General features: G+C 29.0%; 3 protein-coding genes across 4 annotated transcripts in view; 1 reads left to right on the plus strand and 2 right to left on the minus strand.

The window, feature by feature from the left end:
• LOC100167982 (ruvB-like 2) overlaps positions 1-4,607 on the minus strand; it is a 9,702-nt gene extending 5,095 nt beyond the window's left edge. Inside the window, exons 1-10 of the mRNA XM_001948915.5 lie at positions 4,403-4,607; positions 4,198-4,311; positions 4,017-4,137; positions 3,806-3,956; positions 3,579-3,741; positions 3,405-3,514; positions 3,175-3,293; positions 1,170-1,282; positions 868-1,088; positions 528-781 (exon numbers count right to left, since the gene is read on the minus strand). Coding sequence (XP_001948950.1) covers positions 528-781; positions 868-1,088; positions 1,170-1,282; positions 3,175-3,293; positions 3,405-3,514; positions 3,579-3,741; positions 3,806-3,956; positions 4,017-4,137; positions 4,198-4,311; positions 4,403-4,408 — 1,372 coding nt within the window. The 5' untranslated portion in view covers positions 4,409-4,607. The remainder of the gene's footprint in view (positions 1-527; positions 782-867; positions 1,089-1,169; positions 1,283-3,174; positions 3,294-3,404; positions 3,515-3,578; positions 3,742-3,805; positions 3,957-4,016; positions 4,138-4,197; positions 4,312-4,402) is intronic.
• Positions 4,608-4,770: 163 nt separating this feature from the next.
• LOC100165948 (nuclear envelope phosphatase-regulatory subunit 1) lies at positions 4,771-6,548 on the plus strand. Of its 2 annotated transcripts, XM_001949003.5 has the most exons (4): positions 4,774-5,125; positions 5,827-5,898; positions 5,974-6,108; positions 6,180-6,548. In XM_001949003.5, exons 1-4 carry the CDS (start codon positions 5,098-5,100, stop codon positions 6,326-6,328), a joined length of 384 nt encoding a protein of 127 aa, XP_001949038.1. In that variant the 5' UTR covers positions 4,774-5,097; the 3' UTR covers positions 6,329-6,548. The 2 variants fall into 2 exon arrangements, with proteins under 2 accessions (XP_016659282.1, XP_001949038.1); XM_016803793.2 differs by lacking the exon at positions 5,827-5,898 and having other exon boundaries at positions 4,771-5,125.
• Positions 6,549-10,346: 3,798 nt separating this feature from the next.
• LOC100163916 (U6 snRNA phosphodiesterase) lies at positions 10,347-12,238 on the minus strand. The gene is made up of 5 exons (XM_001949204.5): positions 11,836-12,238; positions 11,484-11,647; positions 11,227-11,392; positions 11,001-11,157; positions 10,347-10,571 (listed from the first exon to the last, which is right to left on the minus strand). Exons 1-5 carry the CDS (start codon positions 11,880-11,882, stop codon positions 10,398-10,400), a joined length of 708 nt encoding a protein of 235 aa, XP_001949239.1. The 5' UTR covers positions 11,883-12,238; the 3' UTR covers positions 10,347-10,397.
• Between the last annotated feature and the right edge of the window lie 1,378 nt (positions 12,239-13,616).

Consider the following 13,616-nt stretch of genomic DNA (forward strand, 5'->3'; position numbering starts at 1 on the left):
CAAACAAAATTAATGTTTAGATTGGTCAAATCTACATTAGTTTTTGACTTTGTCAAAACCGGTTGCAGTCCCCTTTACAAAGATAAATCTTTAAACAATTTATTAAACATTAACAAATAACGTACAGTTTAACTATATAGTAAATACTAGGATGTAGATAATATACTGCACAACATTGATCATAAAAAAAATTATTTAAAAGATACCAGTATTCAATCACACCAACAAAGATAATGAGCACAATTTTTTCCGAAGTATGTGTAATTTACCACCGTTTATTGGTCTAAAACGTATGAAAAATATGTGAACTGCAGCCCCCTTAAACGTAAAATGTTTGAGCATAATAATATACCAAGTTAAAAACTTTAATATCTAAATTATTGATTTATTTTTATGTTACTATAAAAGAAAAAAAGCATTAATAACTAACTATCAATCTACGGCACTTTATAAAATTTTTGGACCTTAATATAAAACATGTTACATTTGACATCTGCATTAGAACATCACAATACTTGTGCACCAACCTGTCATTGCATAATGATCAAACATGTATTCTTTTTGATATTCTTTCATAAGCTGTGTTGAACGTTCTTCATCCAAAAACAGTCTGTACACTTTTTTTACATCGTCTACCGTCACTTCAGTCGCTTTACGTTTTCGGCATACTAAGTGGGCAGTTGTTATCAATTGAATGCCGTAGCGCAGAGAAGTTGATTTACTGATCTTGGCTAAAATGGACAAGGCATCTTTGGATATTTCACAGTCTTCTTCTTCGGCCCTAATAAATTTTATCAAAATTACAATAAGTTTTATTGCAGTAAAATAATAGTATTAATATCTAAGCTGTGAATGATGGACAAATACCTAATTTTTAAGATTTGTTCTAATTCATTTTCAGAATAGGGTTGTGTCATAATGATGACCATGCGGTCAAGCAAATCAAGTGGTACTCCATGGGGTGATTTATAATTTGTGCCTCGGATGTTTGTCACTCCACGGTTGGTGGCTGTTATTACAATTGGAGCTATTTCATTTTCTAATGCTCTGTTCAGGAATGAAAAACATTCTATATCCAACATGTGTACCTAAAATGTGTTTTTAATTTTCATTAATATTTAACATGAAATATTAATACAGTAGTAATAATAAATAATAATCATAATTACTTCATCAATGAATAGTACCCCTGCTAATAATTCAGCTTTTCCCTCTTCACGCCATTCGCTAACTTTACAGTTAATTTGGTCTCTAACTTCTGACTTAATTTCTCCTGTGTCACCTACAAACAAAAAAAATTAAATAAAATAAGTTTTAATACTAAAACATTATTAAATTAATGCAATTTTGTTTTTATCAGAGCAAGATCTTAACATTTAGTTTTTAAAAATTGTGTTCTTCATTTATTTTTAAAATGTTGAATATTTTATAAGAAGCATTCTGTGTTTATTGTTGATTATTATTAAGTATTAGCTGGTAATATTATTAGCGAGAATTATAAAGGTAGAACATAAAATGTTTTGTTTGTCCTATAAAAAATAATTATATTTTTGAAATTCATTTGTATCAACATTGTATAAATGAATAGGTAATAAATATATTAACTTAAGGGGATTGCTAATGGACAATTTTAAAGGAGTTCATAACTGGCAATATTCAAATTGTACACATACAAGTCTTATAAATGTGTGTGCAATGTGCATGAGTGTAAAAAAAAATAGTAGAGCGCTCCTGCAAGCGCACATAAAAATCACTTCCACAGCGTTGCGCGGGGAACGTAAACAATTTATGATAATTTGTATGTGCTTTTTGTCAATCCTACCAATACATCTGATAACACATTAATACTTCTAAAAACTGATTTGAATTTGTTAATATTATGTCTACTTGATGAAGCCACATTTTAAGATACTTAATTTAATTTTCGAATAATCAACATTTAAAACTTCGTAAATTTTAAATATGCAAACAAAATGTATAAAAAATTTAAAAAAAGTAGGCCTGATTAAATCTGAAGTAGACATATTAACAAATTCAAAACAGTTTTCAGAAGTGTTATCGTGTTATCAAGTTCATCGGTATGATCGACAACGAATCGGTACATTTTGTTTGAAATAATTATCCGTTTGCAATCCCCTTAAAGCTAGAGGTTTTTTAAGCTACTAATAAGATTTAAGGTAAAGAAAACAATATTATTATTCTAATCATAAGGCTTAATAAGTATACATATTTATGCATTAAATAAATGATTTAACACTAAACATTTAAATATTTGATCATAATGTTAGTAACATGTTATTTTATTAATCTATTATAAATAAAAAAATTCAAAGAACAGCTTAGAAAGGTTAGTTAAAATTTGAGTATTAATTATTAAAAGTTATATTCGAGGTTATATTTATTATGAGGCACACCATGATGTAATAATGTAATACATAATACCAGACTACCTACTGAAAGACCAACTATATCTGTTCAGAATAACATGTGCCTTATAGTTAACAAATCAAAAAACAAATATATGCTAATGACTTGCCAAATGCTAAATAATAACAATATAAGAGTAGGACCATATACATTTGAAGAATTTGATGAATTAAAATATTTAGAAATGCTAATTAATTATAAAAAAGATTTGTGAGATAAACTTAGGAGTAACTCAGCAAATCAGGTATATTTTTCTTTGAATAATTTTCTTAAGTTCAAGCACAATATCAATAGTGATCAAGTGTCTCTAGTATAGTGATTAAGTGTATCTAGCTAAAAAAAACATTGATTTGGGAGTTCTAAATAAGAAACCTAATATCAAGTTTTCTCAAATCTGTTCGAATTGGCTAATGGCGTATGGCGATCCGAGGAGAGTAAACTACAGAATATACTGAATACTGATGAACAAACCAAATGATAAGTGCTCTAGAGTTATACTCTGGCAATGGTGGCAAGATGAATGAGGATATTATAAGATCGATGGACAGACAGTGAAACTTTGTAGGAACTGAAAAAAGTCAGTAAAATGGTCAGTAAATAAATAAAAATAAACTGTACAGTGAACCTACCTGTCAACAATTTCTAAATTTAAAAAATATGTATGAAACAAAAAAAAACAAATGATTTGTTTGAAATTACATTCAATTAAACACACATTATGGAATAACTAATGGTATTTTATTTTACCTGAAAACAGAGCAAGGAAACCATGTGTTCTGGAATTAATCACATCAATTTCATGTAAAGTAACTGTATGTACAACTTCTTTGCGTTTTTGAAGTTCGCCTTCAGGACACTGCACAAATCTAAACATAATTTGTTTGTGAGTTTCATTTGCTTACTTAGAATGCAAACTTAATATTTTGATACAAGTATAATATTATGGTATATATTTACAAATTATACTTATAAATTACCTAGTTTGTGGGCCAGATGCATCGTAATCTCTTGATCTGGTAAATGACCGTCCAATTTTGTTAACTTTGCCACTAGCAACATCGATGGTAACTACATCTCCAGCCAAAACCTTAACACAATTAAAATGTAATAATTAATTATTCAAAAGCATCAAAAAAATAGGTTTTAATTACTTTTTCTTTTAACAAAGCTTCAATCATTTTGTTTCCAAGATCATAAACAGTCTCCATGTCTGTAGTTCTCATAGTTAACTTTCCTACTTTAGACCCGGTTCCTGTGACTGGGCGTTCTATTTGGAATTCTACTACTTCACCTTCAATAATTTCACTTTCCTCCCTATGAAATATTATTATGGTTAAAAATGGTGTCACTAAACATTCTACAACAACTCTAAACATACTTGATGCGAACACCGATTGATTTACGGATGGCTTGTGTCAGGGCTTCGGTTTTACTCATTTCTAAACTATATATCTCTGAACCAGACATGCAAGTAAACGGTGTATCAGAACCCAAAGCTTGTGCTAATGCCATAGCAATAGCAGTCTTTCCTATAGAAAAAAACAAAATATATGTACAGTTCAATAAGTAGTCAGTGAGTGACAAATTACCTGTGCCAGGTTCGCCGGCGAGTAGAACAGACCTTCCAGCAATCTTTTCCTCTTTTATCATGTCTAACACGACGCCCATGGCCTTGCGAGCTTTCAACTGGCCAACCAGTCCCTGTGAAACCTAAAATCGACCAAACCTATCAGACACCGATTAACAGGACACTTATAATGATATACAAACATTTCTTGGTTCCCTGTTGTCGTCCAACCCAAGTCCACGAATGTGAGAATGGGCACCGATACGTTCTACTCGGGAAATCTCCCGGACTTCTTGCACCTTGGCTACCGCCGCTGCCTGAAATCAAAAATATTTGTGGTTCAGACGGTCATTTATTATAGATGGGTAATAGGTTTAGCAAAACATCAAAAAAAGCGACAATACTTACGGACATGGTAGTTTGAGGAGGTTAACTGATTTGCGATTATCTATGAATTTTTTTTTTTAAATTACACACGAGAGACGAGAGTACGAGCTGCAAAAAGTGTTGACTATTGAGTACTCGTAACTATAGAAAATTCAAAATATTACAAACATCGATCAATCAGAAATCTGATACAAAAAAATGGCAGGAATACACAACTTGTTTTTTTTATTTAGTCACATATGAACATAACCTACAAATAGCGGGAGAAGTATTATCATCAGATGGAAGTGACGAACGTTTTTCCGATGTCGTGTTCTCAGCTCTCGAGTTTCGACTATAATTGTTTTAACAAAAATCAAAAAGTCGGTTTCGATATCAGACGACTGTTTACAACTGTTGGCGGTCGTTGATAAAAAAATATACAACAACTGTCAACGCTCGTCGTTGTCGACTGTAACATTGTCAAATGTCAATTAATATTGCCTGAATATTAATCTGATTTAATTTTTTTTTGTGCTCTCGGACAACTTAACGCTCAATCCGTAAGGAACACACCGATGACAGCAGCTGTGGTCGCATTAATCGTATTTGACATGGCCAGATGAGAACGACTGACGTCTTCTTCCCAATCGCGATGAGTAGGACAACGTAAGATCCATCGTACAGGGGACACCGACCGACTACCCGAGACACCGAACTCGCTAGTAGACGAAATAATGTCGTACGAACAGACTGCTTGCGACGGTAAAATATGTCATGTTTTGATCATGTCGATTTCGGATTAAACCCACAAGTCTAAAATGTTTTCACTCTTATAACATTCAGCTCGGCGTAGACCATTTACATGTACAGCTCCAACAGACCATTGTTTGTTTGGATACAGTGTCGTGGGCACGGTCGATTTCATTTTTTACCCCTGTTATAACACTACACTTGCTCGTTTCTGTTCTCTGTTTGATTTCAAATAAAAGCTACTTAGTCGCACTAAATTGTTTTAATATTAAACACCGAGCATTCTATTTTCTACAGCAGTGTCATTGTCGGGTAGACTTATAACATAATTTTTACTGTTAACTGGGTGGGAACTATTTGGTAAAATAATGAAGTAAAATTAAACCGGAATTCTTATTTAATTTTACTTCAATTTTATACTATACTAATTTTCATACCTACTTACAACTTACAAGTGCTTTGCCTACAATAATATATATATTAATACATTTCATTCTCAATATAAATACATGATTTAATACATGTCGATTTAATTTGTCAAAGCAAACAACAAGCTTAAATCAGCAAAAAATAACATTTAAAAATCTTAATAAATAGATATACATTTTTTTGAATAATTTTGTTTGTATTGTAAGCAATATTATAAAACCAAAGTACATGTGTTCAAGAAATTTGATTAATACATTAAACATAAAAATAAATAAATGTTATAGATCTTAAAGCTTTTGAGCGGCGACTAACCGAGGTGATTGCTTCCATCAAGCCAATAACTAATCGATGGCGAAGTAAGAGCACTTTTTTTCCAAATACATTGAATATAATAATATGATATAATATAATTGTGATTTTTAATTTTTCAGCAATTTTAGCTATTTCAACATTAAGCGCTTCAATAGGTGCCTATTATTGGTTGACAGATCCACAAACAGCTAAAGTATCATTTGTCCAATCGCTGTACAATCATTTATTGTTCACCATTTCATCAATAATGCTTAGTAAGAATGCTTAAGATATTTAACAATTAACAATAGTGTTTAATTTATTGTTTTAATTGTATTTTAACTAGTGATATTACTTTTAACCGGAGTGCACAAAAAAGTGATAGCAACATCGATAATAACGTCACGTGCGAGGCAAGTGCTAGCCGATTTTAATATGTCTTGTGATGATTCTGGAAAACTAATACTTAGACCTAGGCCACAACAAAACACATGATGATAAATAATGTATTGTTCTATTTATTTTGTTTTTACTTTGTCAGTATAAGCATTATATAACAATTGATCATGAATGACTGACACCTTATTGAAACGGGTAAGATCTATCATTTTGAATTTTAATGTATCTAATATACGATATGCTTAAATTTGTGTTACTAAACAAGTTGTATTTTATGTGTTTCAATAAAATGTGCTTTTGTACATAATACAATTAACATTTATATAATAATATTATATATTATTATTAAATTGATATAGGTAGATATTCGTTATATGAATTAAATGCATTTGTTTTATTAATCAAAAAAAGAAAGAGTTCAAATCTATTTAGGTCAGCGATTCTTATACAGATTATTCAATGGTTCTTATCTAATAAATATGATGTAAAAAAATCCTAAATTATATTCTTAATTTTCCATTAAAAAATAAATTTGCTTTCATACGCTAGGTTTTTTTTAGATTGAATTACTCTTTTATTTAATGTAACAAATAAACAATATTATATTGTTAATACTTAATCATTGTGTGAATTATTCTTGGGCTGAACTTGTTAAAAATATTAGGTAAAAATAAAACATTGTGACAAACATTATAATATAGTCTAGAACTATAATTTTGTTTTATAACATGATCTTTGAAATTAACTTTATTAACGAGGACTAAATTAACATGTACAAATAGATATTAAAAATTATAATGATTAAGTTCTTTATAAATTAAATGTTAGGATAGAAACATGGCTTGAACAAAATTATTTTAAATTAATAATTAATAGTTACAGATAATAGATTCATATGAATATTACAAGCACTACACAACAATATCAAACAATACATTACAATAGATTGTGCTAGAGCTAAATATATTATTCAAAGATGATTCTTTTCCAACATATTATAAAGAATTTTAAACTTATAAAATAGTTTTCTTACTAAGTTATTTACATAAAAATTATAGATAAGGTGGAATTCGCCCCATATGATAACCCTTAACGATTTAGACATAAGTCTCTTATAGGTTATTTTAAATTAATAGTTTTGTTAGTTGGGCTGTAGCCCCTCAGAATTTTAACCCAAGTTGTGCCTTGCGCCTATGCCATGGTATTACAAATTTAATCAGAAACTATTGAGACAGATAAACAATAAATATTGATGTTTTAAACAAGTACAATTATTTTTTTTTAAATATAAATTGGATTGTATTTAAAAAAAAAAATTACTACTCAGGAAATAAACAACTATAATTTATTTGTAGACAATAATACATTGTACTCTTATCCTTGTTTAGCTGCACAAGCCCAATAAATATGTCAAAAGCAATAAAATTATGCTCTAGTAATAATCAAAGGTCTTATAGCTAAACGTTATATAACATAATATTTTATAAAAGATGGTTTTAAAATCTTTTTTTAGTTTTATATTAGGTACACCAAAAATAATTTTTTATAACAAAATAGTCTTTATAGCACTTAGTACTTATACTTAGTGCGCCGAGAGAGCGCAAATCGGCGGCGAACAAAACTCGTCATAATCGGCGCATCTCCCACTAACGCTACTCCCACCGTGAGAACTAAAATGAAACAATAAAGTGATAATATTGTTAATAGATATGAACTGTCAAATTTTTTTTTAGTTAGTTTTTTTATAGTTTCAAAATGTTTGGTTTTAAATATACTAGCTGAATTACCTGGAAAAAAAATGTGTATTGTTCAACTCCTTTTGGGTGTAACACGCTGTGGAATCAATTGTCTTTTTAAGTGTGAATTATATTATATTTTAATGTATAACCATCCCGACAGGCATTGTCTGTGAGATTCGCTTGTGATTATGCGAGGAGTATATTATCAGCAGGGCTGGGATTTGTATGTAAATACATATTTTTAGTAAAACATAATAAATTAATTATTGCAAATAATAAATTAGTGATTTGCAATAAAATAAGACATATTTTATTTTACATATTTTTACATATTTCGTCATAAATACATATTTTTACATACTTTTTTACATACTGCTTTTTTTTTTTACATATTTCTAGTTATAAATTATAATTTATAAACTAGAGACTAAATGATAGATCAGTAAATAATGCCTAAAGTAGCTCGATCTATTTCAACTAAAATGTCAAATGTTATCAGTGTTTTTCCTAACGATACTTTTTCGAGTGATAATAATGTACTCTACTGCAATGCATGTGATACAAGTTGTTCAAATACTCGAAAATTTCAGATAACTCAACATATCTCAACATCAAAACATAAATATAAGTAGGTATAAGTAAGTGTTAAGACCAAATCACCGTTCATTTAATTTTGAAAATTTAAAACAATATATGGTTTGTCATTGTTTCACTTAACATTGATTAAACATCAATTGTATTTCAATTTAACAACATATTTTTTAAACTAAATTAATTAGACATAAAAAACAATAAATTGTATTATGCAAAAATTATTTAGAATTGTATTTTAATTTAAAACTTTAACATATTTTTTAAAATTTTCTTAGTACATATTTTTTATTTTATACTACATATTTTGGTTTTTTATTGCATATAAATCCCAGCCCTAATTATCAGGTAAGCAATCTAACTGTGGTAGATCGCAGATACCGTGTGATTTGCACTTAAGTGTATAATTTAACTCTAAAGTATCAAAGTTATAACAACTTTGTCGTTTTTAACCTACGGCGGATTAATACAAAATCCTAACCAAATCCAACCTAACCGTACTAAAATCTGATGAATAAAAAAAAAACATTTGTATGTATGGATAAAGAAGAAAAATAAGAAAAACCAACGCTTACTGGATAAAATGGTTCAATCTTGAGACATTCTGTACTAAAATACATTGAAGTGCCACAGCGCCAACATGCATTAACAGTTATTATTATTATTAAAACCAATAGCAACCATTTACAAGCATTTCCATTGTAAATCTCAAAATCCCTGTTATTTGAGCACATCCCCAGGTCGGATCTCTAATTTACCCTTTTTAAAATAGCTTATCTTCTTCCCAGAGGTCTAATCTATCTTTGAACCAAATGTCATCGCAATCGGTCCAGTCGTTTAGGAATGCATAAAGGACACTGGCCTGACCTATGTCAATAATTTACAGTTTAAAATATTTCCAACTATATTACATATGAGGCGCCTAGAACACAAGGCTCAAAATCTGAGACAAGTGCACAGCTAAAATAGGAATTTTCTGTTTTATTTTGTGGGTAAGAAACATAAGTGCGTTATTTGTCATGTGATGTGATCTGGTAGCAAATTCATTCTGGATTAGCATTAAAGAGATACAAGTGCACTGATTTCAATCGCGATTATTTTGAAATTCAAATAATGTAACTTATACCCCTTGTGTTCTATGCGCCTCATATATATTAAATAATATTATACCGATGACTGTCTACAATAAACGACAACACAGATACACAAACATTCATTTATATAATATATAGATTTTATTATAGGTTATAAGTTATAACACTTGCCTAAATACACAAGAATGATGTAAGTATCATTTATTATAATTTAGAAGACCTAAATATGAAATTGTCTTAACCACGATTTTCAGTTGATTATATGATAATTATAATAATACAGTATTTATAATTGTATGATGCTGCAATAATTATATTGATTAACATTTTGGACAATATTTTTGATTATTTGATACAATTATATTTCGTTTTCCCACTTGTACATTTCAACATATAACTTGTATTCCAGAAGAGTAATATACACCATCACAATATTTAAAAATCAAATTTTTAAAATAATAATATGTACTATTAACCTACGGCATTGATTTAACATTTGAGTTTTTATGATATTAAGTCAATGGCATTTAATCAATGCCCACAAAAAATTAATTTTTAAAAACAATTTTGCAATGTAAATGCATGTCTAAAAAGACGATTTGATTCAAATAAGATCATTAGTAATTAGTAATTACTGTTTAGGGAATAGGTGTAATTAAAAAAATAACTGTTTGTTACCTTAAAAATAAATAATATACTAATGGGTAAAATATTATTTATTTTTATGCACATTAGACATAATTAAACGAGATCAAAATTATATTTTTTATTACCAGTTTTACACATAAGCTTGTCAACTCTTAAACTACGACAAGTGTCAACTTCTATTTCTAATTCTAGTGATTTTAACTTAGTCCTTAGCTGAGTGGATTGATCGCCCAAACACCAAGCAACACTCAAATGAAATTTTGGATCCTTGAACAAAAATTAAAAGTATGTCAATTAAATAAAAACATATTAGAGTTATATAGTTATTAGATTTATAAAAACTAATAAATATTGTTTAAGCACATAGACACCCAAGTAAACTATGGAATTTCTTTTATAGATATTGTTAAAAAAGTTTAATATTGATATTAGATTAAAAGATTAATATCAAGTAGTGAGAAAAAGAAAATTTATTATTGAGTATATAAATATTAAATTAAATTAAAAAGGGTTATAATTTTAAAAATTGGTAACTATAAGTAACTTAATAATTTTATCTAAATAACTGTTTAAAAGAAAAAACTTCTGGCGACTGAGTTATAATGAAAAAACCATCTAAACATTATCAATTGTCAGTCTCTTATTTTGATTAGTGTGCTGTAGTTATAATAAGGTGCTATTTTTCTATACACTCACTTCATAGTATTTTGGTAAATTATAATCGGATAAGACATTGTCTAGTTGATCAACACATTGAGATATAACTCCTGCAGGATGTACAAGAAAACCAATGAATGTTCTACTACAATTTTCATTACAAAATACCTCTAAGTCTCCAAAAGTGACTGTAAATCTAAAAAAAAATTGTATTCACATGTTAAAATTATTTCAAACATAAATGAATAATATTATATTGGAAAACCTTAGAATTGTTGACAATTTGGATTTTACATCATTGATAAAACGTTGTATCCAATGATACTGCAGTACAACTGTTTTTGTAAGGCTGATGTGGGGATGTTTAATAATTTCTAGGCCAAATTTAGTCAATTGATCTTGAACAATCTCTACTAAATCCATGACTGGACCTTCAAAAAGAAAATATATAGGTACATTATTATTAATAATGACCAAAGAACCACTCAACAGAAGAGACTATATATAAAACTACCGACTCACATGGTACATATACGTAAGTAGCCCAATTACCACGTTCATGTTCAAACAAACGAGAGCGTCCTTGGTGGGAATCGGGTTCATCTTTTGGCTTTGGATGATACAGTCTACCATCAAACATTGACGCAATGGCTTCAGGTACTGGCAACGCTTTTCGTTCGGAATCACTATGGTGCAAAACAACAATTATTATCATTAAAAAAAACTTTTAGTCTGTAATGTTTAAATCACAGGCACAATATAATAAAACAATAATAGTTAAATTATAATACCACAGATTAAATTAAACTTAAAATAAATACACATAATATGTTTCATTTAATCTTAAATCTGTAACAATAGTGTAAAACGTTACTCATGCTCGTCATCGCTGTCTCCAATGTAACACTTTATTAGGTCCATCGTATAATCGCGTAGAGAATAATATAATAATATTCCACACCGATAATAATGTATTGGTAGGTATTATAATAAATGCATTATCGTTTGTCGATAAACATAAACTTGTCAACTCTGAACTCTCTTGTTGACAATGTATTGTAACAACAGTAAACATAAAAAATTTAAAAATATCAACATAATAAGTACTGTAAATGATCTACAAATATTATAATATTAAACATATTTAAATATCATGAAAACGCCTGTAAGCCGGAAACATTTTCAAAAATCCAAACCGAGAAATCGTTATCATTCAGGACAACCGTGTCCCGGTCAAAGATATGTATAATTTCATATATGTTATTTATACATATCAGCACGGTTTAAGATAGGAAGGTTGCGTAACGAAACGAGAAAAAGTGTGTTGTGAATGTTCTTACCAAATACCTAAGATCATAGAGCGCTCCCAGTGGATTTATATATTAACCAAATGGCAAATAATTATCATGTTAAAAACATAGCCCATAGGTAACAATATTAATATATTTTTTAATATATTTTTAAAAATGAGAGTTATTAGTAATTAGGTATTACAATATTACCATTGTTCTATGATATTACCTAAGATAATCTAAACTCTAAAGCCGTGGTTGTTACTGTGTTATTAGTTAATAATTATTAATTATTACTTATTTTTTTTTATTCATTAATAAATTTCAATATTAATTATACAAAAAACAAAATGTTCTTAAAAGAAACTCTTTATTAAGTAATTTAAAATATAAAACAACTATGTGGGTACTAATTTAGATAACTTTTTTTTTGCTTTATTTATTTGCTTTGATTCAATATTTTTCATATAAGAATACTGCCTCATTCTCATTACAATATACATTGTGTATATTTCTGTTAATATTTCACTTTTGTGAAAGCAAAATGTAGGAAATGTTTGGGAGGGCTATGGACATTTTTGGGGGCTACATAAACGTCTTGCCGTAAGTAATACACCGTACTGCAACCATACTATCTTAAACCGTGCATATCAGCTATGGTCCCGGTATGATTCACAGATTTCTATATACTATATAGTACTAGATAGCGAACTCCCGCCATGAATTGAAGCTTCAAGGTCGGTTGGCAATTGTATGGTATTTCATATATGAAAAATAAGATGATATTATGATTTATTTTATATCGTATTTTATTATTTCTAAACATTTAGGTTACAAAATATAGAAAATTTTTTATATAAGTCATTTTACATTTACTACTTTATTTGACCGTTAAAAAAAATATTATTCCTAATACATTTTGTATAATAAATGAAATGTTTTGCCAACCAACAAAATGGCGGCCGTTCACAGCTGAGCTTCACTTGTAACAATGTAAATTGTATAAGAGTTCCTTATCTAGTGTAGTATAGAAGTCTGTGGTATGATTACGTGATATACCGTCATAGATTAAACATACATAGATAGCCAACGGCTGCGTAGAATTTGGAAACTATGTTTTGGTTTAGTTATGTGATCACAGATAGCGCAGCTAGTCGTTGTGAAAATAATATTATTGTCCGGCGACTGACTCCGTATTCTCAAATTTCAAATTATTATTTATTCTCAATTCTGTATTATATTTCTGTGTCTTTACTCATTTAATATTATAATAGTGTCCGGTTTGGTCACCTAACGACCGGCATTCGAGCAACAAAGAGTAAGGACAAGCACAGGGGCGGATTCGGCCCGGGAAATATGGATC

The sequence above is a fragment of the Acyrthosiphon pisum genome, chromosome A2, assembly GCF_005508785.2.
Source record: "Acyrthosiphon pisum isolate AL4f chromosome A2, pea_aphid_22Mar2018_4r6ur, whole genome shotgun sequence".
In the NCBI taxonomy this organism is placed as follows: domain Eukaryota; kingdom Metazoa; phylum Arthropoda; class Insecta; order Hemiptera; family Aphididae; genus Acyrthosiphon; species Acyrthosiphon pisum.

Excerpts from the sequence above, each read along its gene's own strand:
- LOC100165948 (XM_001949003.5), top strand. The coding sequence starts at position 5,098 with ATGTCGTACGAACAGACTGCTTGCGACG. Across the intron at positions 5,126-5,826 it reads CGAACAGACTGCTTGCGACG|ATCTTAAAGCTTTTGAGCGG; the intron begins GTAAAATATGTC and ends TAAATGTTATAG. Across the intron at positions 6,109-6,179 it reads CATTTCATCAATAATGCTTA|TGATATTACTTTTAACCGGA; the intron begins GTAAGAATGCTT and ends TATTTTAACTAG.
- LOC100163916 (XM_001949204.5), bottom strand. The coding sequence starts at position 11,882 with ATGGACCTAATAAAGTGTTACATTGGAGACAGCGATGACGAGCATGA. Across the intron at positions 11,648-11,835 it reads GACAGCGATGACGAGCATGA|TGATTCCGAACGAAAAGCGT; the intron begins GTAACGTTTTAC and ends TTTGCACCATAG. Across the intron at positions 10,572-11,000 it reads ATTTACCAAAATACTATGAA|GATCCAAAATTTCATTTGAG; the intron begins GTGAGTGTATAG and ends TTTTTGTTCAAG.